Below are 22,895 nucleotides of genomic sequence, written 5' to 3' on the forward strand. Positions count from 1 at the left end.
CAGTGTCCCCTGTCCCTGCTGGTGTCCCTTGTTCTCTCTTCCTGAGTCTGTGTGTGACACATGCTGAGATGGGACAGACCACAGGCGGACGGTGGCCCTTTGGCCAGCTGGTCTGTCCCCTCACTGGCTCCGAAGGGTAGCAGGTGAGCTGCTTTACTAGGAGGCTGCAGAGGCCCTGCTGTGTGTGACCCCAGGTCGGGGGGTCCCCTCCTCTAGGGGTAGGCCCTTGAGAGATCCGAGAGGCAGAGTGAGCAGGGGGCAAGGGTCTCGGCATGGACTCTCCAAACATTGCCTCGCGCTGCCCTCGCCTCACACAGCCTCTGCGTCCAGTCTTTCCGGCTCCGGACTGGATGTTGCTTTGGCCCTTCTGCCTGGGTGCCTGCCCCAGCCCCACCCCCATGACGATGTCCCCTGAGGGCCCAGCAGTGCTGCTTGCGGCTGGGTGGCGTGGCCTCTCCTCCGTCCTGACCTTTGCCTCTCTTCACAGGCCCCTGGCTCCTCCTCCCTTCCTCCCTCCCCACGCTTTTCTCCCCCAGTGAGGTGCCTGTGTGCGTGCTCAGTCGTGTCTGACTCTCTGTGACCTCACAAACTGTAGCCCACCAGCCTCCTCTGTCCGTGGGATTTCCCAGGCAAGAATACTGGGGTGGGTTGCCATTTCCTTCCTCGAGGCGATCTTCCCGACCCAGGGTTGGAACCCACGTCTCCTGTTTCTCCTGCATTGCAGGCAAATTCTTTACTGCTGAGCCACCGGGGAAAGCCCCCCTAGAGGAGGGGGATTCATCAAATGCTGCCTCTGCTGCAGCCAGGTGACACCATGGGCCCTAGTGAAGGGCCCCTGGCCCCCACCCAGCGCCCCGCACACAGGGCCTCATCCAGCCACTCTCGCCCCTGGGGTGGGCTTGCTCCTTTTGTGGGGTGGGGAATCTTTGGGTGTCAAGGATGACGAGTAAAGAGTGTGAAGAGGTTGAGGATACTTGCTTTTTGGTAAAGACTGAAGCAGTGAGGATCATCCACACACACCACGGGCCAGGGCACTGATGTCTGGAGCTGCGGCCGGGTTCCTGGAGTGTGGTGACTGCTGTCAATGGAGCATGAGCTCTGGGCTGCATGTGCAGGACAAGCGTGCCTTCCCCGCAGCTGTGTCCAGTGGAACCAGCCACTTCCAGTGTGCACAGAGGTCGTGGGGTTCACACTGTCAGTGGACGTGCATATTGTATGAAGTTTTTGTTAGTTAAAGAGGCTGGTGACTGTCTTGACTGTCTCTCTGGAGAACTAAACAGTTTGGACAGGGCAGCGTTGGGTCCAAACTCATGGTGCTGACAGCTGGGGCCACATCAGCAAGTGCCCAGGCATTAGACAGACAGACCCAAGACCAGATGTCAGTGCCTGTTCAGCTGTGTGATCCTGGCTAGCGTCTCAACCTCTCTGAGCCTTGCTTCCTCTAAATATGGGAGAGAATACTGCTTGCCCTAGGATTTTAAAAAAACATGTTAAAATAGGTATAACAAAATGTGCCATTCTAACCACCCTTAAGTATTAAACACATTCATGTGGTCGTGCACCCACTCTCTGGACCTTTATCATCAACTCTGTCCCCAGTTCAGTAGTAACTCCCTACTCCCTCCCCTATCCCCTGGCACCCACCATTCTACTTTCTATGTATGAATTTGATTGCTTTAGGAACCTCCCATAAGGGGAATCATGCAGTATTTGTCTTTTTGTGTCTGGCTTATTTCACTGAGCATAATTCCCTGGAGGTCCACTCATCTTGGAGCAGGTGTCAGAATTCCTTCCTTTTTAAGGCTAAGTAATATTCCTCTGTGTGAATCTGCACATTCTGTTTATCTGTCATCTGTGTCTGGACACCTGGGTTGCTCCCTGGCTGTTAGGAATAATGCTGTTGTGAATACAAGTGTGGAAATATCTCTTTGAGGTGCTGCTGTCAGCTCTACTGGGTGTGGACCTGAAGTGGAGTTGCTGGATCATACGGTAGTTCTGTTTTCAGTTTTCTGAGAACCTGCCAAGGTTCCCACAGGGACAGCTTGTCATTTTCCATCCACACCAGCAGTGCACAAGGGTTCCAGTCTCTCCACATCCTCACCAGCATTGCTTTTGTTCCTTTTTTTTTTTTGATAACAGTCATCCTAGAGAGAGTGAAGTGATATATCATTGTGGGTTCAATTTGTATTTCCCTAATGATTAGTGATACATAGCATTTTTTTTTTCAGGGACATGTTGGCCATTTGTATATCTTTTTTAAAAATTAATTAATTAACTTGGCGTGGCAGGGCTTAGTCGTGACATTCGGAATCTTTTGTTGTGGCGTGTGGGCTTAGTTGCTCGGAGGCATGTGGGATCTTAGTTCCCGGACCAGGAATTCAACCTGCATCCCTTAAATTGCAAGGCAGATTCTTAACTTCTGGAACACCAGGGAAGTCCCTGTGTATAGGTTTTTATTTTATTTTTGAGAAATGTCTGTTTGGGTCCTTTTGTTGTTGTCATTGTTGTTTAGTCACTAAGTTGTGTCCGATTCTTGGCAACCCCATGAACTGCAGCCCACCAGGCTTCTCTGTCCTTCACTATCTCCCAGAGTGTGCTCAAATTAATGTCCATTGAGTCGGTGATGCCATCCAACCATCTCATTGTCTGCTGCCCTCTTCTCCTTTTGCCTTCAATCTTTCCCAGCATCAGAGTCTTTTCCAATGAGTCGGCTCTTGGCATCAGGTGGCCAAAGTACTGGAGCTTCAGCATCAGTCCTTCCAATGAATATTCAGGACTGATTTCCTTTAGGATAGACTGGTTTGATCTCCTTGCTGTCCAAGGAACTCTCAAGAGTCTTCTCCAACACCACAGTTCAAAAGCATCACTTCTTCAGCCGTCAGCCTTCTTTGTGGTCCAACTCTCACATTCATACATGACTAGCAGGAAAACCATAGCTTTTACTATACAGATCTTTGTCAGCAAAGTGGTGTCTCTGCTTTTTAAGACATTGTCTAGGTTTGTCATAGCTTTCCTTGCAAGGAGCAAGCGTCTTTTAATTTCATGGCTGCAGTCACCATTCCCAGTGATTTTGGAGCCTAAGAAAATAAAGTCTGTCACTGCTTCCACTTTTCCCCCTTCTATTTGTCATGAAGTGATGGGACTGGATGCCTTTGCCCATTTTTAAATTGGGGTTTTTGTTGTGTTTGAGTTGTAAGAGTTCTTTGTTTATCCTAAAAAATATTAGCTCCTTATCAGCTTTGCACATATTTTCTAACATTCTGAACATATGTTACTCTGTTTTTACTCTGTTGATTGTGTCCTTTAATGGCCAGAAATGTTTACATTTTTATGCAGTCCAGTTTATCTGTTTTTTCTTCTGTTGCCTGTGCTTTTGGTGTCATATCCACGAATGAAATTATTGCCACATACAATATTATGTGGGCTTCCCAGGTGGTGTAGAACCCACCTGCCAATTCAGGTGATGTAAGAGATGAGGGTTTGATCCCTGGGTCAAGAAGATCCCCTGGAAGAGGGCATGGCAACCCACTCCAGTATTCTTGCCTGGAGAATCCCACGGACAGGGGAGCCTGGCAGGCTATAGTCCATGGGATCGCAGAGAGTTGGAGATTACCGAAGTGCCTTAGCACCCACACACTGACATCATGAAGCCCTCCCCCTGCATTTTCTTCTAAGAATTCCAGCGCCTGGGAGTTTAGTGACTGAAGGACAGTATTGGGGGTCACCCCTTGACCCCCTGTCCCAGGTGTTCTCTCGGAAACAGCCCTAGAGCTGCTATTGGCTCAGCCCATCTGCTTGAGGGGGCAGTGGGGTGCATCCGGTCCCCACTCTTTTCTGCCAGGCCCCTTATTCCAGGAGAAATGTAAAGCAGCTTTCTTTCTGAATTTGCAGAAAAGGCAACAGATGGCTCCCTGCAGAGCGAGGACTGGACATTGAACATGGAGATCTGCGACATCATCAATGAGACGGAGGAAGGGTGCGTGTCCCCTCTGCCCTCTGGGCAGGTGGCCTGTCGACCATGGAGTCCCACCTGGCAATGCTCGGATGCTCCGCCCTCCCGCCGGCGCCCCCAAAGGTGCTGCTGGAGTCAGAGCAGTGACCCCCTCTTTAATAACCTGCTTTTAATCACAAGTGAAAATGAAGTTGCCTGGTTACTGAGTCCCCTGCAGCCGATCCTCCCTCCCTCTCTGCAGCCCTAGGCTGTCTCTGCCCTGCTTTGCTGGACTGGATGGAGCCCCGTGAAGAAGAGAGCCCTCAGGGTGTTTAGTGGGCGGTGGAGCAGGGAAGACCTGCGAGGCCCAGGCGCCCCCACCCCTGTAACGCCTGGTCTGTTCTGCTGCTGTGTTTACATCCTCTTCTGCATCACAGCTGCATTCTGCATGCACTTCTTCCAAATTCGTTGGTCTTTGACTCTCTATCTGCACCATAAAAATGGAATTTATGGTAGTAGCACCCTCATCAACCACCTCCAGACCTGGGCAGCTCCGGCCTTGCCCTGAGCTCTGTCGTTACTGGCCTTGCCATGTGGAGGCTGGGGACCAGCTTTCTGATTTCACTAAACAAATATTTTCTGAGTGACCACCTCATACTCAGCCCCAGGGGACAAACAGACTCCCTCGCTCGGCGCTGACATTCCAGAGAAGGGAGGCAGGCCGTGAACAAGACACCCTGGTCAGCTGGTGACTCAACTGTGCAGAGCTGAGCTGGGGAGGAGAGGGCAGTGACCACTTGTGCACAGTCACCGAGGAGGCTGGGAGGCAATGGGGGCGAGGGGCTGCCCCTGCCCTGGGCCCCCACCCTGTATCCGGCCCTGGTTCTGCCAGCCTGTGCAACGGGGCCAGCCCCTTTGAGTGTTGAGGAAGCTGAAGCTTGCCCTGGTTGGCCCTCGCCCAAGGTTAGCACAGTTCGGAAGGGCAGATGCAGGACGAAAGCCCTGCTGACGGGCTCCAGCCCGGAAACTCTGGGTATGCTTCCTTCATTTATTCAGAGCTCACCTGGCAGGTTGGGGTCCTGGTGGGCACAGGTTTGATGTGCTCTTCCACAGGCCCCTTGCTGGGCTTGCCCTGATGCCCAGCCTAAGGTAACCTCCAGCCTGGGGCATTGTGTAGCCACCCCTGGTGCCCTGGCCCCTTGGTCACTAAGCAGCAGTGCCTGGCAGAATAATAACCCCTAACCCGGATGTCTTAGATCCTGTTTCCCAGGCATCCCTGGACTACTAGTCAGGTGCAGGCACCTGGGTTTGATGAATGCTCCCAGAAGAGTCTCATGGTGGTTCTGGTGAGGATCATGGTCATTTTTATGACCATCTCGGACCTTCCCCAGCTCACAGAGTCCTTGTGCCCAGCCTCTACGCTGGAGGAGCCCAATAACTGCAGTGGAGCAAGGGAACAGCTAGGAGGGGTGGCAGGAAGGGAGTGGGGGCATCCAGGGTATGAAGGGGGTGCAGCCTCATCCTCCTGGGACACAGGGAGGAAACAGCTCAGAAGCAGCAGTCCTGGTGCCGAAGGACCAGATGTCTTCAGGATGACTAGGGGAGCGTGGGGTCTGTGGAGACTCTGGGGAGGCCAGCTCCTGTGGCCCCGATCTGTCCCCCAGAAGCTGGCGGGTACGGTATCCCCTTCCTGCTCTCAGCCTCTGGGTCCCCGCTCTCCTGCTCCTGGCTCATGGCTGATCTGCTGCTGCAGGGAGCTGTGTGGGGCCCCCGACAGGACTTGGATCCTATCTCCAGGCTTCTCCCTGGGAGAAGGGTAAATAATACTTGCCTTTGTGCTCCCTCTCAGGCAGCACCTTCCCTCTAAGTTGGGAGCTACAGCATCTCTGATTTCCCTCCATTCATCCCCCATTGGGAGCTTGTGTGCTGTGCTCCCTGAGCCGCAAGTGAGTGCAGCCCTGGGTGGCTCTACCCATTTAGTGCTCCGTGGAAGTTCAAGGGGAGGGGATGAGACTCTACTTGATGGAGCCTTTGAGACAGGAGAAATCAATCACACTCCTGGCCTGTGGCCATGGAGCTCCACCAGCTCAGGTCCACAAAGTCCTCAAAAGCAAGAGCTTGTCAAGTCCCTTTTTGCAGAAATCAGCACCTCTTGTAGGAACTGCTGCCACATTGCACACACCTCCAGCAGGGCCTCTCCCCAGGGCAGTGCTGCTGCAGCCACACAGACACAGCACACACACACAATAAACAGACACACAAGAGCACACACACAGCACATACAGGACACACACTGTACACACATGAGCACACACAGCACACAGAGCACATACATACGAGCACACACGGCACACTGCACACACACAAGAGCATACACACAGCACACACATACACAGCACACACAACACACAGGAGCACACACAGCGCACACACATGAGCACACGGCACACACTGCACACATACACACACTGCACACACGAGCACACACAGCACACACATACAAGCACACAGCACACAAACACAAGGGCACACACACACGAGCACCCACAGGGCACACGCACACACTGCACACATGCACGAGCACGCACACACAATACACACAAGAGCATACACACAGCACACACACACAAGAGCACACACAGGGCACACTCAGTGTGTGCACCCTACACACATACACATACACTGCACACACACAAGAACACATACACAGCACACATACACACAGGGCACACACAGCACACACACAAGGGCACACACATGCACTGTGTGCACACACTACGCACAAGAGCACACACAGAACACACACACACCTCCAACAGGGCCCCTCCCCGGGAGCAGAGGACTCCTGTGGGCAGCCTGACTGCAGGCTGGTGTGTGTGGTTCCTTCTGGAAGCCTCTGCTTTCTGTCTAACTGGGCTAATTGGCAGAGCTGCTCCCTCCCCTCCCCCAGCTTTCTCACACACTTTAAAAGGACATTTTTGTTTGGCAAGTAGGTAACAAATATTTCTGAACTATCAAGATAGGAGGGCCCCAGTTTAGACCTAGATTATGCTGACCTGCAGGTGGGAGCCCAGTTCTGACAGCAGAGGGCAGGGGCTCCTGAGAGAAGGTGATGTGGTGCTGGGGGTGGGGGTTTCATGCCCAGGTCACTCCTGGCACCACGGCTTTGCTGAATCCTGGCTGAGAGTAAATGACACAATGTGTTAGACACAGGGCTGCACCCAGTACATGCCCTCCTGGGCAGGCTGGGGACCCACCTCCCAGCCATGTCCGAGGTGTCAGGAAGAGTGTGTCCTGGACGGTCAGCACATGATGCAGCCGTGTCAGCTGGAGGCCCTGCAGTTCTGCCCCAGGAAGCCTGGTCAGATCTGGAGCCTCAAACCCACAACTTCTGGACTTTTGAGCAGACTTACTTCAGTTTTCTCAGGGAGAAAGGTGCTCCCCGGAGCCAGAGGCTGGACATCCAGGCCTGTGCAGGGACTTGGCCAGGTTCCCTTCTTGAGCCCACCTGCCAGCTGGCTGGTCATTCTTCTGGAAGAACCATGCTTGCACATGATGCAGAATTCAAGGAGGCCGGAGCCTGCGTGTGACCCCAGGAACAGTCCCTGCTCCTCAGCCCCACGCCCTTCCTGGGGCAGATCCCTCTAGGGTCCCCTCCCTGTGGACATCGGACATGTGTGCTGGGTGCTCCTTGTCCTTCCAAGCTCATGTGGCAGCATCCCCTCCGCCCGGCTCTGCAAACGATGCTGGTCCTTATCTTTGGACCTGTGTGAGGAGCTTCTGCGTTCCTCAGTGCAGCTGCATGGTACTCCATTGTGTAGAGAAGCATGGTTTAATTTAACCTGATTCATGTTGATGGGCATTTCATTTGTCTGCAATCTTTCTCGTTTACAAACGGGCAGTGGCAAACAAGGTCATGTAAATGCTGTTGACACTATGGCCCTGACTCTGCAGGGTGGTGCCCAGGCAGGATTGGCAGGGTCTGCACTTGTCTCTTCTCTAGGCCCAAGGACGCCATTCGGGCCCTGAAGAAGCGGCTCAACGGGAACCGGAACTACCGGGAGGTGATGCTGGCGCTGACTGTGAGTGCCCCTGCCCCTCTCCCAGGGTGGGAGCGTGGCCAGGAGCCTCGGCCCAGACAGCAGTGCCTCCTGCTGCTGCCCCAGTGTCTTGCCCTCTGACATGCGTGAGCCCAAGTCTGATGACATGCTAGCAGGGACGAGGCTTGGACAGCGCTGTCCAGTAGAAGCCCCCAGCAGAGAAGCCCCAGGCCTGGGCATGGGTCCCTGTTGTTCACCAGTCTGCCATGGGACACTGAGGCCAGCTGCTCCTCTGGGGTCAGCTCCCTCCCTGTGAGAGTGCCAGCTCCCCCTGAGCACCTGCCCAGATGTTATACACTTTCCAGAAACCTTCCCAAGTAGGTTTCCTCATCTGCTTTTAAGGATGAAGAAACGGGCTTGGAGAGGCCCCAGATTTGCCCAGACATCACAGCTAGTGAGGTGCCGACTGGATTAAGGGGTAAAAACAACATCGCTGCAGAGGGTCTTGGGAAAATCAGCAAGTGACTCCTTTCAGGAAAGAACAGACCAGATTTTTGCCTGTCCTTGAGATGTCAGAGGGCTTCCCAGGTGGCACTAGTGATAAAGAACCCCACTGCCAGTGCCAGAGACATAAGAGATACAGGTTTGATTCCTGGATCAGGAAGATCCCCTGGAGAAGGAAAAGGCAACCCACTCCAGTATTCTTGCCTGGAGAATCCCAAGCACAGAGGAACCTGGTGGGCTATAATCCATAGGGTTGCAATGAGTCAGATACCACGGAAGCAACTTAGCATGCACATAAGATGTCAGAAAATTAAAAGGGATGGCTTCCAGTGTTATCTCTGTCTGGCAACCTAACATTTTTTCAAAGGTGGTTAAAAACCTGCCTGCTGATGCAGGGAACCGGAGAAGGCAATGACAACCCACTCCAGTATTCTTGCCTGGAAAATCCCATGGACGGAGGAGCCTGGTGGGCTGCAGTCCATGGGGTTTCGAAGAGTCGGACACAACTGAGCGACTTCACTTTCACTTTTCACTTTCATGCATTGGAGAAGGAAATGGCAACCCACTCCAGTGTTCTTGCCTGGAGAATCCCAGGGACGGAGGAGCCTGGTGGGCTGCCGTCTCTGGGGTCGCACAGAGTCGGACACGACTGAAGCACCTTCACAGCAGCAGCAGCAATGCAGGGAACACAGATGTGCCACGGGGCAGCTAAGCCTGTGTGCCACCACTCCTGAGCCTATGAGCTTGGTGCTGAAGCCCGAGCACCGAGAGCCTGTGCTCTGCAGCAAAAGAAGCCTGCTCCGTGCAACTAGAAAGAGCCCCGTGCACAGCAACGGAGACCCAGAGCAGCCAAAATAAATACATAAATAGCTTCCGAGTGTGCACCGCAGTACTGTAGGTTATAGTCACCACGTTCTCTGGACCCAAGAACTCACCCACCTCACCACTGAGACATACCCTTCACCAACCTTACCCCATCTCCTCTACCCCCAGCCCCTGGCATCCACTGTCCTAACTCTCTGTTTCTGAGTTTGGAGTTTTTAGATTCCACCTGTAAGTCATATCGTACATTATTTGTGTCTGATTTATTTCACTTAGCCTAATACCCTTGAGAATCATCCCTGTTGTTGCAGAGGGCAGGATTCCCTTCTGTTTATGGCTGAATAATCTCCCTGTGTGTGTGTGTGTCTGTGTCCCGTTTGATTTTCTTCGTGCATTCACCCATCAGTGGACACTTAGGTTGTCTCCATGTCTTGGCTGTTGTGAGCAAGGCAGCTGTGAGCATTGGGGTGCGTGTGTCTCTCTGATAACCTGAAAGCATTTCCTTTGGATGTCCACCCAGGAGCGGGATTGCTGATCACTCCGACTGAATCAGCTTAGCAGTAGCAGGACCCTCCTGTCTGCTCTCTGTGGTGGTGGCACCAGTTTACATTCCCACTAGCAGTGCACAAGGGTTCCCTTCTCTCCACACCCACACCAACACATACCTCTTTTGTCCTCAACATTCCTCAGATATTTCAATAGAATTTAGATTTTTCTTAAACTTTTTTCAGATAAAACAAACAAACAAAAAATGCAATGTTAAGAACCACTTAATAAACTCACAACTTGAAAAATTAGATAGGGATTTCGCTGGTGGTCCAGTGGCTAAGACTCCACGCTCCCAATGCAGGGAACCCGGCTTCGATCCCTGGTCAAGGAACTAGATCCCTCGTGCCACAACTAAGACCCAGTGCAGTCAAATAAATAAATATATTTTTTAATTAGGCAACAGATAAGGTGTGAGGTGATAGCTCATTGTGGTTTTTTTCCCCTTTAGCCATGGACTTTATTATTTGAATATTTGCAGCTTTCATTCTATACACAAGTTTCTTACAAAACTCTACATTCCATCTTGCTCAGTCACTTCACTCTCCATTTTATGCCACCTTTTCATGAAGAGATATTTCCCCAAATCACCATCTGTCTGATTGTGTATTTGTTGTTGTTCAGTCACTAAGTCGTGTCCGACTCTTTGCAACCCCATGGACCATGGCCCTCCAGGCTCCTCTGTCCATGGGATGTCCCAGGCAGGAATACTGGAGCGGGTTGTCATTTTCTTCTCCATCATTGTGGTTCTGAGTTGCATTTTCCTAATGAGCAGTGATGTGGAGCTTCTTTTCAGGTGCCTGTTGGTCATCTGTATGCTTCTTTGGAGAAATACTTAAGTCCTTTGCCCATTTTTAAATAGGATGATTTATTTTTTTTGCTGTTGAGTGGTGTGAGTTCCTTACATACTTTTGGATATTAACACCTTATCAGATTTTATTTTGCTGATTTTTTTTTTTTTGCCTGCTCATGGGCCTTGGCCGCATTCTGGAAACTTCCCATGTGATTCAGGCCCTCAGGCCATGGGGAGGGGTTCACTTCTTTGGCAGAGCAGCCTGCAGTGGGCTGTGCCAGCCAGGGCCCCTTCCTTCTGCAGCTCCTGCTCTGCTAGGCTCTGGGGCCCCACTGACTCTGTCTGGGGCACTTTAAGGACCAGATGAGGGGACAAGACCCTGGCAGAGATTGCCTGTCATCTGAGGAGCTCGCTGATCTTGGAGGAGGGTGGCCCATGCCTCAAGGCAGGCAGAGATGGGGGCTCAGAGTAGGCTGCAGGCCATCCCGGCAGCTTTCTCCCATGAGGGCCCATGTCTACCAGCTATTGCTGTCCACTCAGAGGCTTGTTTCTGGGGACGCTCAGTCATTGACCCCACTGAAACCCCAGCATCCTTCTTGTGCAAGAGCTGGTGCCTTCTGACTGCTGTGTAGCCCAGGGATCCTGGCCAGCAAGGGGCACCTGTGCCTGGAGTTTGCCTCTGGAGGAGCCGGTTGGCAGGACAGTCCAGGCAGGAGGTGGCTATCTGCTGCCCCTCAGTCCCGGTGGTGACCTCTCTTCCTGCCCGCATCAGGTGCTGGAGACATGTGTGAAGAACTGCGGCCACCGCTTCCACGTGCTCGTGGCCAACCGGGACTTCATCGACAGCGTCCTGGTCAAGGTCATCTCTCCCAAGAACAGCCCCCCCACCATTGTGCAGGACAAGGTGCTTGCTCTCATCCAGGTGGGTTGGTGGCTCTGGGCCTCTCCCACCGCTTCTGTAAAGGCTCCTGGTCCCTGCCTCCCTATTGCAAGTCTGAGACCCCCACCTTGTTCTGGAAAACCCCTGCTGGTTGGGTGACCCGCTCGGCCCTTGGCTGGGCCTTAGGTGTGGGCACTTGCAGGTGGCCCTAGTGGCTTGTTTGGGAAGTCTGACCCCCTCCAGACTCAGTCCCCCCCAAACAACTTTGTCCTGTGCTCACAGCCACCCCGCATGGAGGAGAGCAGGTGGACAGATGGAGAATGAATGGGGTCCTCAGCCTTCCTTCCCAGTCCCCGCTGGCTCGTGGCCATGTCCCAAGGCCCGCATCTCCCCAGAGAGCAGCCCAGCCCCGCCCCGCCCCCCCCCCCCCCCCCGCCCCGGGGCCTGGCCAGGCTCTGTGGAGAGAGGACCTGACCCAGCAGCTGGGCACACATTGCCCTCCAGTGCCTTCAGGGGCCTGTTGATGGCTGTTGGGCAGGTGCCCTGAGGAGTGTCACCGACTGGAAGGGACAGTCGAGATCGTCAACATCACTTCTGTGGGGGGAGCCCTCCTGCAGAAGTAACGGCGGAGGCCGTGCTGGAAGTAGCCACTGCACCCCTGTTTCTCCCCAACCTCCCTTGAGGCTGTGGGACGTTCTGAGATCCTAAAGTTTAGGTCCGAGACCAAAAGCTGGCCCGTTTTGAAGGTGGAGTCGCAGGACTGGCTGGGTTTGAATCAGGTGGTGCAGCCTGGGCAGCTGGTGGAGGCGGGGGCTCTGGGTGCTCCTCCTCTCCTGCCGGTGCTGCCTCTGTGGCCCTGCCGCCCGCCAGCGTCCAGGCCACACTGCATTGTGGCCACCGCGGGCCATCCTGACGTGGGCGTGAAGTCCCTGCAGGTGCAGATGGGACAAGCAGACCTCGGAGGCCGGGCTCTTGGCAGCAGGGTCTGTGGTTCGTGAGACACAGTAGCTGAAGTGAGCGAGTCTCTTTGGAAACTGACCTCGCGGCTTCTGGTGGTCAGCTGGTGAGGGACAGGTCTCTGACCTTGGGTTGGCTGGAACCCTTCTGGAGTCAGGGAGGCAGCTGTGCCCTGTTCCAGTGACAGAGTTGGCAATGGAGCAGCTCTGCCTCCTCCTCTGGGCCTGTTTTGTTGGGGGTTCCTCTGGTGGTACTTCTTTTTTTGATATATTCTGTAACTTCTGAAGAACAGAATTTTTTAAAAAAATTTAACAGTTCCATGAACCAGTGATGAGTGGCAGTCTATTGAAACGTATGTCCTTTCCTCTCTGGGTTGTCCTGATCTAACAGAACCTGGTGGCTGAGCCTCCCTGTGGACTGTCCCATGAAGGCACACGTCCCCCGACTCTGTGGGCAGCTCCTGCTTTCCTGCCCTGGCTGCAGGCACCTGCCTGTCAGACGGGTGGCCGGACAGCATGGGCTCTGGGCTCCCTGACCTACTGAGGAAGCTGGGGGTCAGCCTGGACCTCCCCATGCAGAGTGAGGAGGCCACACTCCTGTCCCCCATGGCTTGCAGCCAGTCATGGTCAGGTGTATCACCTGGGCTCAGCCCCAGGACTCGGTGGGGGAGGTGGTTTCTTGTCTCTGCTCTAAGAAGCGCCCCATGCTGGACTCGGTTTTGTGCTTTGTTTCCATCTGCATTTAGCCTGGCAGTGCTGGCAGGAGGAGCATAGTGGCTGGGCTGCAGCCCTGAGTGTCCAGTACCACTAACAGGTCCGTCCTCCCCTCCAGGCGTGGGCCGATGCCTTCCGGAGCAGCCCTGACCTCACGGGGGTTGTGCACGCCTATGAGGAGCTGAAGAGGAAGGGTGTGGAATTCCCCATGGCCGACCTGGACGCACTGTCCCCCATCCACACACCGCAGCGGGTGAGCCTCCCAGGAGCCCACTGCAGATACTCTCTGGGTTGTTCAGCCTGTCAGCAGCTTCCTTAGAGCTCTAGGGTGTCTCTTGTTGACAATAAAGCGGTGTCAGAGGGAGACAGCTGGCTGTGGGGGCTCAGTGGCAGCAGTGTCCCCGAGTTTTCACCCCATCATGGGGGCTGTGACCCCAGGGACCAGTGAGGATGCTGTCAGGAGGTGGCTGCTCCATCCTGGGAGGGTCAGGTGCCTGCTGTGCAAGCAGGTTGTCCAGTGTGGGGACTGCATCTCCCTGGGGCCCGAGCCCCTCTGGCTCCACTTCTGCATTGCAGATGGCGAGGGGCTGATGGCTTCACTGGTCACAGGGCAAAGAAGAGCTTTCAGGCTTTTCAGGTCAGGTTAAGAGGCCATCAGGGGCTCAGAGGGAGCACAGGGACCTGGACTTTCCAGCATTTCTCGCGTGGATCCACCAGGCCCCTGGCTGTGCTTTGTGGGGTAAACAGACGTGTTTTATTTTTCGAGTAATAACAGAATGGTATTGTTCATATGATTACAGAGGACAGTCGGTAAATTGCATGATTACTATTTACATTAGTCTACTTGCAAAGGCCAAAAAGTCATCTTCTGGTACCATGTAAGGGCTCCGGAAGGGCTCCTCCATAGCAGCAGGCCCTCTGCTCAGACCCCATGGTGGTCCTGACAGAGGGAGGGCAGCCAGGGCCCTCAGGCTGCGGGGTCTGCCTCTCTGGGTTGCGTGGGATGACTGTGAGGTTAGTGGGGGAAGGAGAGGTGGGGGGCGAAGGGGTCAGGCTGACATGCAGTCCTGGGCTGGGGGCAGTGTTGGGGGTCGGTGCCAGGCCAGCTGCATGGGTGACCTGGGTTGATAGAAGGCTTTGTGGTTGCCCTGCCAGAGCGTCCCGGAGGTGGACCCCGCCGCAACCATGCCCAAGTCCCAGTCTCAGCTGAGGACGAGCAGCAGCTCCTACTCAGCCCCGCAGGCCCCAGCTCTGAGCACCGCGGGCCCCATCACTGCCAATTCTGAGCAGGTACTTGTGCACTTGGGGCCACGGGTGACCTGCCAGCTGTCTGTGGTCCCCTCCCAGGAGACAGACCAGGCCTCCCTGGATGGAGCTGGAGGCGGGGCTGGGGAAATGGGAGGGGGGAAGGGGGATGGGAGTGGAAGCACATGGCCAGGGCAGGGTGGGCAGGAATCTGGCAGGAGCTGAGCTGTAAACAGTCATGACCCTGTGTGGCCTGCAGAGGCTCAGATCTACCCGGTGAGAAGGCCGTCCGCTGTGGAGGCAGAGGTGGGAGGGACCCCACCATGGCCAGCACGTGGCTTCCCTGCCCTGGGAAAAGGGAAGGTGGACACATTTGCAGGTGGATGGCCACCAAGACCCTCTCCTGATGGGCTTTCTGTGCTGGGGAGCTGGCAGTTGGGATCTGCCCCCTCCCCAGGTGGGGGCTGGAGGGGAAGGAGTGGCTCGTGCTGGCTGCTGTGGTTAGACCTTGATTCTTGGGCCAGAGTCTGCAGCTGTGAGTTTCCTGGACAAGGCCCCCAGCCCTGCAGGGACCTTGGGTGCCACGTTCACTAGCATGTGAAGGAGCAGAAACGGGCCTGAGAGGCTCGTGTCCCCTGTAGGCCCTGCTCGGCCCCCTTGCCCCATCCAGGTACTGCCCCTGGGGGCCCCAGCTGTCGGCACCCCCACGCAGGCAGACGAACGAGGCCATGTCCAGCTCACTGACCACCCCCTGCTCCCCCACCGCCCCCCGGCCCCACAGATTGCCAGGCTGCGGAGTGAACTGGATGTTGTTCGAGGAAACACAAAAGTCATGTCCGAGATGCTAACTGAGATGGTCCCTGGGCAGGAGGACTCATCCGATCTGGAGTTGCTGCAGGTGAGGGCGTTCGGGCCGGGGTCACAGGAGGTGGCTCAGGGTTTGGGCCCATCCTCGAGAGGGACCGAGCTGGAGAAGCCCGTTAGCGGCCCCATGCATCCTGGGGCCGTCAGAGGCCAGTCCCTGGTGCTTTCTTCTTTCTTCTTAAAAACCTGTTTTCCTGGTTACAAAATGCCAGTTGTAGACTATATACCCATCGAAAATGAAAGGAAGTTCAAAGGAGAAAATGATTTCCTTTAATCCAGCGTCCACATATAAGCACTGTTGGTTTTGGTGAATTTTCTTTCAGACATTTTTTCTGTGTTTATTCCATATGAGGCGATAGTACGTGTATAATTTTACGTTTTGTTCACTCAATGTTGTCACAAACGTGCAGGGACCGTCAACTCTTCCTGTTCCTAGGGGCTCCTCGTGAGACATCTGGGGTGATGCTGAGGTCCTTGGGCCAGGGTGGCTCATGTCCTTGCCCACGGGCTACCTGTAGGTCCCGGAGCCTGGCAGAAAGGGGTCTAGGAGTATGGCTGGCCACAGGGCTCCTGCCCCGTGTCCTTCCAGCCCCTGAGGAGGGGTGGGGAAGCCAGCCTAGAGGTGTTTGGGCTGTGGTCCCTGCCTGGAGGCACTCAACCATGGGCAGCCCATCTCTCTGGGCCCAGGCCCACCGGCTGCTCTCGACATGGAGTGGAGGGTCTCCCAGCTCGCCCACATGCCAGCCACGCGGCGGCCTCCACCCACGGCCTGAGGGGATCTTCCAGGCGTTACCCGAGGCTCAGGAACTGAGAGGGCCTCCTGAGGCAGTGTTGTGCTGTGTCAGCACCAAGTTCCTGCTGACCAGTCTGCAATGGGCAGAACGGAGGTCCTGGCAGCGGGCATAGTGGAACAAAGCCAACACCAAGCAGAGAGCATGCAAGCTGTGTGTGTGTGTGTGTGTGTTCAAACAAGACGGCTAAGGCTGAGCAGGCAGCATGCACTCTGTATGTGTGTGTGTGTGTGTGTGTGTGTGTGTGTGTGTGTGTTCAAATAAGACAGCTAAGGCTGAGCAGGCAGCATGCACTCTGAATGTGTGTGTGTGCGTGTGTGCGTGTGTGTGTTCAAACAAGACAGCTAAGGCTGAGCAGGAAGCATACACTCTGCGTGTGTGCGTGTTCAAACGAGAGCCAGGGCCGACCAGACAGCATGCACTCTGCGTGTGTGTGTGTGTGTATGCATGTGTGTTCAAACAAGACGGCTAAGGCTGAGCAGGAAGCATACACTCTGCGTGTGTGCGTGTTCAAACAAGAGAGCCAGGGCCGACCAGACAGCATGCACTCTGCGTGTGTGTGTGCATGTATGTGTGTGTGTTCAAACAAGCCTGTCAGCCAAGACACACAGAACCTGATCTCTTGGCGTCAGCTCACAGTTTTCAAAAATAGGTTGCTTCCCATGACGTTTCCTTCCCCTCTGTTCTGCTCTGACTCCAAGCCTGCCCACTCGCTGCTGTCTTATGAACCAAACAGTAGGGATGGCCCTGGGTGCCAGTGGGAGGCTGTCCTCTTGGCATGAAAGACTCACAAGCCGGCAGCGCTATGAGCAGACAGGGTCTGCTGGCTGCTGGCTGTGCCTCTCAAGCTGTCCCCGACGCCCCCCTCCTCCCCTCCCCCACAGCCAGGAGCCAGCCAGGCGGGGTCTCCCGGGGGTTAGGGCTGCACCGGACAGCAAGGCTCCACGTGGCAAAGTGCCACAGTCTGCTGGCAAAGGGTCGGGCTGGAGGGCCGCCAGACTGCTCAGGGCAGACCTGTCCAGAGCTCACGATGGGAATAAATGCGCTTGTCATCAGCCCACGTGTTCACGCCAGCAGAAGCTGCTGCGGATTTGAGTGTAAATTGCTGGGTAGGAGGTGTAGGACACAGGAAGAGGGAGGCAGAAGGTGTCGGGGAGGCAGAAGGTGTCGGCGAGGCACACCACAGCAACGACCAGCATCTGGGAGGGTGACCAACGGCTTCCTGCATTTCACGAAGGACCTGTGGAGCGGCAGGAGCTGGAGCAAGGTGGGCGAGGCGAGGCCGAGTCCCCCCAGGATGGTGAGGCCAGGGCCTGGAGTAGCACAGATGCCTTTCTCTGGGCCGGAGAGACCCGCTGGCAGCTGGTCCAGCCCTGCCCTATGCTGGCCCCCTGACGGCAGCTTGCCTAGCACCCTCATTCCTGAACATCCTCAGTGACAGGCCTGGGAAGCACCTCCTCCTCCAAACACAGGATTCGGATAGCCTTTGGGAAGCAGCTCGACAGAGCAGAAGAGCCGCAGCTGAGGGGTGCCCGGGTCCCTTTCCAGGAGCTTGTGACTTGGAGCCTGGAGTAATCGCTGCCCTGGCAAAGGACTGGAAAGCAGCTGAAAAGTCACCAGCATGGGGCCAGGCGCAGCTTGTCAGAGCCAGTGGGGCTGTGCATGCTTGTTCATTCACGTCCAACCCCTGCCTGCGGCCCCACCAGCTGAGCATCACAAATTCATCTCCTGTGGGGCAGGTCCTTCACTGCTGTGGTCGGCTGCCCTCCCTTGCTGGTGTTTCTCAGCAGGAGGCAGTGCTGGGGAAACTCCATCTTCCTTGAGAGCTCTCTAGCCATGTCTCCTGGCTGCGCGTGGGCTCCAGGTCTGGGCCTGAAACCTGGGGCTCTGCCTCTGTCTGCTAGAGCTTGGCCCTCAGTCGCACTCGGGAATCCAGCCTTTGGAATCCTCGGGATCCCGGTGCTGACAGCCACACCCCTGCTGCCCCCAGACCAGCCTCTGTAGCTTTGTCTGCAGTTAGCGATAATATTTAATTAATCCAATGGCGTCCAGAACAGGCATTCCTTCACAGCTGTCCCCCAGCTCCTGGAAGGCTCCTGTTAGAAGCCCTGCCCCACGTTGTCTCTTCAAATAGTAGATGGTTTATCTTGCTTCTTGCGTCTCATTTCAATAGAAGCCTAGATGGCCAGGACCGTTTTCTCCAGAGAAACCTAGTTGACTATGTGTTCAGCTTCATTATTCCCCTCTTGTCGTCAACAAAGACTTTCTCTTCCTCCGTCTCCTCTGCAGCTGCAGAGCGCAGATCTGCAGGACCCCATTCCCTGCTCCTGGGAACCCAGCAAGATGATTAAAAGGTTGTTCTGCAATGTGGGGATGAGAGTGTCCCTTGAAGAGAAGATGAAGGTGTGGGGATTAATTAGACAGGAAAAGGATATTTTGCCAGGTGCTCTGATGGATGGAGGGCGTTTGCACCAAGAGTGGTGACCAGCTGCTCACCCCGCTGTTGAGAACCAGACCCAGGAGGCCAGACAGAGACTGTCTGCGGTGAGGACATTCCTGTCTAAGCTAGGGCCGGTGGCAGGCTCTGGTCGCCTTGTCTCAGCTCAGGACCGGAAGAAGGTGCCTGTCTGGGTGGCGTGGAGCTGGAGGGAGGCAGGAAGGTCTGCCTGGAGCCGCTGCGTCTGGCTGTGGATGATCGCTTGGAGGCCCTGAGGGTGGCCGGCGGGTGTCCATGGTGGCACAAATCTTTATGCTGTGGTCTTTCTTACTTATACAATCTCTCTCTCTCTTTTTTTCCTTTGTAATTTTTTAAGATAATAACTTAAAAATTTGAAGCAAGGAGAAGGTAAAACTTTCTCTGTGCAGAGACCCCAAGAGGCCCCTGATCTGGGTCCATGTGTAGGTGAAGCTCCATGAAGGGCCCCTGGGCGCTGGCGCAGGTGTGGCGCATCCAAGGCCCTGCCAGTGGGTTGGGGGCTGTCTTGCCCCCTCCGCTTCAGCGGAAGGCCACAGGAGCCAGGCACCAGTGCACAGCTTTGGGTCTCCTTCAGAAATCATCTAGTGCCTCTCAAATGCTCTGTAGGGTCAGGGAACCCTTCTCCAAGAGTAAAACTGTACAGAGACCTCTAGCATATTAAACAGGTGAAAGCAGATGAGGCACCCTGGCTGTCGTGGCCGGGGCCAGAACCCTGGGTAGTGGGCAGGGGGCATGGGAGGGCTCTGGGCAGAGCTTCACCTCTTCTTCCACCCGCTTCCCGCCCCGGACAGCTGAGGGTCAGGACTGCTTGCTGTAGTCCTGACACCCCACAGGGGCTGGGCTCCTGGGGAGACTGACTGCAGTCCCGCCTCCTCCAGGCCGGTGCTGTCCCTTCTTCAGGCAGGTGTGCCGGGTGCTGGAGCCGCTGCCTGCAGTCCGCGGAGGGGCTTGTTCTGCTTGAGCTTGTGGCGCCTCCGCTGGGGTGGGTGGGAGCCTGGCTTTGCTAACTAGAGGTGGGGGGGGCGTGGCTGGGGGTGTGCTGGAGGCACTGAGTCGGGGTGTGTTCACAGCGCACAAGCAGTCTTGGCTGGTGCCCAGAAAGCGTTGAGATGCGTGGGGATAGAGAATGGGGCAGCCTGTCCCAAGTGATGGGGTGGCGTCTGTCATGTTCTGTTGAAGAGAGGAAGCAACTGCAGGGAATCGTGTTCTCAGGTTTTACAAGCGGTCTGTGTAAAGTTGTTCTCCGCACACAGCAGAGCGCACGCTAGAACGCTTGTTCATCTACTGGTGGGGCGGGGCAGGGGGGTCCTCCAGGCCTCGCGCACACGCCCGGCCTTGTGGTGGCTTCTAGAGCATGGGCCCTGGGGTGGCTTCTAGAGCTGGCACGCGCCGCTCTGAAGCGAGCCCGCGGTAGCCGGGCCGTGTGTCCGCAGGAGCTGCACCGGACCTGCCGCGCCATGCAGCAGCGCGTGGTGGAGCTCATCTCCCGCGTGTGCAACGAGGAGGTCACGGAGGAGCTGCTGCACGTCAACGACGACCTCAACAACGTCTTCCTGCGCTACGAGAGGTGGGGGGGGAGGGGGGGAGGCGGGGGCGGGGCCCGGAGCGGGGGAAAGGTCTGTGGCAGGGGCGGGGCCCGGGGCGGGGCAGTCCAGGGAAGGGGCCGGGGGTGGGGGCGTGAAGGCAAGCGTTGCCCTCCGTGAACCTCAAGCTGGTCCCATGTCTCCCGCCCAGGAAGGAGAACTGCCGGGAACCCCTGGTTCCTGCACCTGCTCCTTGGAGGAGCCCCTGAATCTGCAAAGGATTAAAGGGGGAAATCTCTACCAGGGAAGATTTCCTTTCCCATATTTGGAAAGGAGAGACTGTCCTCTTCTTTGCAACGTCAGTCTCTGGAGGCTCTGAGGCAAGGGGTGTGAGTGCCACGGGTCGCTGCTGCCACGGGCACTCTCTCGCTCCTCCTGCAGACAAGTCAGTTTGGGGTTCAAGGTAGCAAACCTGCATATTCTCTCCCTTCCCCGAGCCTTCCCTCTGGAAGAAGTGTGGGATCCAGGCAGTGTTAAGCAGGCAGGTGGTGGTGAGCGGGTTCCCACCCTGGATTTGGAGGGGGCTGCCCTAGGAAGCCAGAGAAAGCGATGGCACCCCACTCCAGTACTCTTGCCTGGAAAATCCCATGGACGGAGGAGCCTGGGAGGCTGCAGTCCGTGGGGTTGCTAAGAGTCGGACACGACTGAGCGACTTCACCTTGACTTTTCACTTTCATGCATTGGACAAGGAAATGGCAACCCACTCCAGTGTACTTGCCTGGAGAATCCCAGGGACGGGAAGCCTGGTGGGCTGCCGTCTGTAGGGTCGCACAGAGTCAGACACGACTGTGCGACTTCACTTTCACTTTTCACTTTCATGCATTGGAGAAGGAAATGGCAACCCACTCCAGTGTTCTTGCCTGGAGAATCCCAGGGAAGGCGGAGCCTGGGGGGCTGCCGTCTATGGGGTCGCACAGAGTCGGGCACAACTGAAGTGCCTTAGCAGCAGCAGCAGCCCTAGGAAGCACTTTGGCCAGGCCAGTGTTTTGCTGTCAGGATGAGGTGGCCTCCGGGCTGCAGACCCTAGCTGGACGACCTGGCGTCACAGAAGGTCCACATGACCAATGGGCATCTGGGCCTCAGGCTGGTTTTGCTGTGAGTGCCACAACTCTGGGCCTTGTTTCTGCTTCAGCTGTGGCGGCAGCAGTGGGTGGCCCTGTGTCTGCAGTTGGGTGATGGGCCGACCATGGTAGGAATGCGGGGCCATCCGGGGCCCCGAGTGCCAGGGGGCACAGGAGTAGAGCCGGGTCGGGGGGAGCTCCACTCCCGACCCCAGAGCCCTGGGCCCTGCTCTGCGTCTCCCGTGTCTCCAGTTTCAATGGGCTGAGCTTCTCACCCGGTAAACCCATCTCAGGAATAGGGTAACGGTAATACACGGGGCTGGCAGACCTTCTGGCCAGAGAGCCTCTGACAGGACTGACTGTCAGTGAGGGCACGGGGGAGGTGCTCCAGCACACGAACTACAGGTGGGTTAGAATTCCTGTCCGTGTAGACTGAGTACAAACCGCACCCCGGCTTGTCCTCAGGATCCCTGCTCACCAGGCGTGACTGCCGCACGTGGCGGGGACCACTGAGGGGCAGGAACCCCAGCAGAGCCCCAGCTATAAGAGGTCTTAGCTTACAGTGTCTGGGTTGCTATGCTGGTCCCTGCCTGGGACAGAATGCCTTGAGTGCAGGAGAGGAGAGTCTGTCCTTGACCAGGCTAGGTCCTCTCTCTGGTGACTGACCCCCACACAGCTGCTAGGGCCTGAGCCTGCCTTCCTCCTCCAGGTGCCAGCCCATGGGCCCCACCCTTTCCTCCAGCACCTCAGCTCCTCACTCTCCAGCAGAGCTGCCCGACAGGGAGGGTGGCAGTTCTCACCTGGATCTGAGATGCCCCCACGGAAGGTGGCTGACCCAGCGCCCCTGCAGGGCCCAGAGACGCCTGTGGTCTGGGGGGCCACAGGAGCTCAGTGAGTGAGAGTTGAGCCAGAGGAACCCATGGTGTGCTTTGATGCCTCCTGGACGTGCCAGCCAGCACCTCCTCCCTCTCCTGCAGTGCCCATGGGGAGGCTGACCCCCACCCCAGTCGCCCCATGCAGAGGCAGGCAGGACAAACTTGTGTGTGTACGGGGTGTCCGCTCTCAGGCCCCCAAATGAGCCTGGGGCTCTACTGGCCTCCGGGCCCACGGGCACCACAGCTCCACCTCCCCGTACCCTCCTTACTCCACTTTCCCTTCCCCCTTAGGTTCGAACGATACAGGTCAGGCCGATCTGCTCAAAATGCCACTAATGGGGTGAGTGTTCTTTCTCCCCTGCCTGGGGGCCAGGAAACTGGCCTGGATTTGACCTTACCTCTGGTTTTCCTAGCTATGGTTGAAATATTAGGGTGATGGGAGAGCAAACTCTGAGGGGGAGGGTGGGGAACATCCCTGGTGGGTAGGTGCAGGGAAACCCTGGGACCTTGTGGGCTTTCCCCTCTGGGCCAGCATGTCTCCTGCCTGGCAGGTGCTAAGCGAAGTGACAGAGGACAACCTCATAGACCTGGGCCCGGGGTCTCCAGCCGTGGTGAGCCCGACTGTGGGGAGCACAGCACCCCCATCTTCTCTCTCCTCCCAGCTCGCCGGCTTGGGTGAGTGTCCCTGGCCTCCCCCCACCTCCTGGCCTCGGGGGGGCGGTCCATGGGGCAGTGTGGGCCGGGTCCTGCTGTGCCAGCTTCAGCTCAAGGCTTCTCCCTAAGCTTAGAGTTTGAACCTGTTGGAAACCTGGAG

General features: G+C 56.2%; 1 protein-coding gene across 9 annotated transcripts in view; it reads left to right on the forward strand.

Moving 5' to 3' along the window:
• The window catches only part of TOM1L2 (target of myb1 like 2 membrane trafficking protein), a 71,574-nt gene that overhangs the window by 35,379 nt on the left and 13,300 nt on the right, over positions 1–22,895 (forward strand). For 6 of the 9 annotated variants that reach the window (XM_027519280.1, XM_027519278.1, XM_027519275.1 and 3 more), the window contains exons 2-10: positions 3,892–3,976; positions 7,935–8,013; positions 11,409–11,558; positions 13,305–13,439; positions 14,342–14,476; positions 15,213–15,329; positions 19,996–20,129; positions 22,373–22,421; positions 22,633–22,756. In XM_027519280.1, coding sequence (XP_027375081.1) covers positions 3,892–3,976; positions 7,935–8,013; positions 11,409–11,558; positions 13,305–13,439; positions 14,342–14,476; positions 15,213–15,329; positions 19,996–20,129; positions 22,373–22,421; positions 22,633–22,756 — 1,008 coding nt within the window. Of the gene's footprint in view, positions 1–3,891; positions 4,076–7,934; positions 8,014–11,408; positions 11,559–13,304; positions 13,440–14,341; positions 14,477–15,212; positions 15,330–19,995; positions 20,130–22,372; positions 22,422–22,632; positions 22,757–22,895 lie in introns of all 9 variants that reach the window. The other 3 variants (XM_027519279.1, XM_027519276.1, XM_027519274.1) reach the window with 2 other exon arrangements.

The sequence above is a fragment of the Bos indicus x Bos taurus genome, chromosome 19, assembly GCF_003369695.1.
Source record: "Bos indicus x Bos taurus breed Angus x Brahman F1 hybrid chromosome 19, Bos_hybrid_MaternalHap_v2.0, whole genome shotgun sequence".
Classification (NCBI taxonomy): domain Eukaryota; kingdom Metazoa; phylum Chordata; class Mammalia; order Artiodactyla; family Bovidae; genus Bos; species Bos indicus x Bos taurus.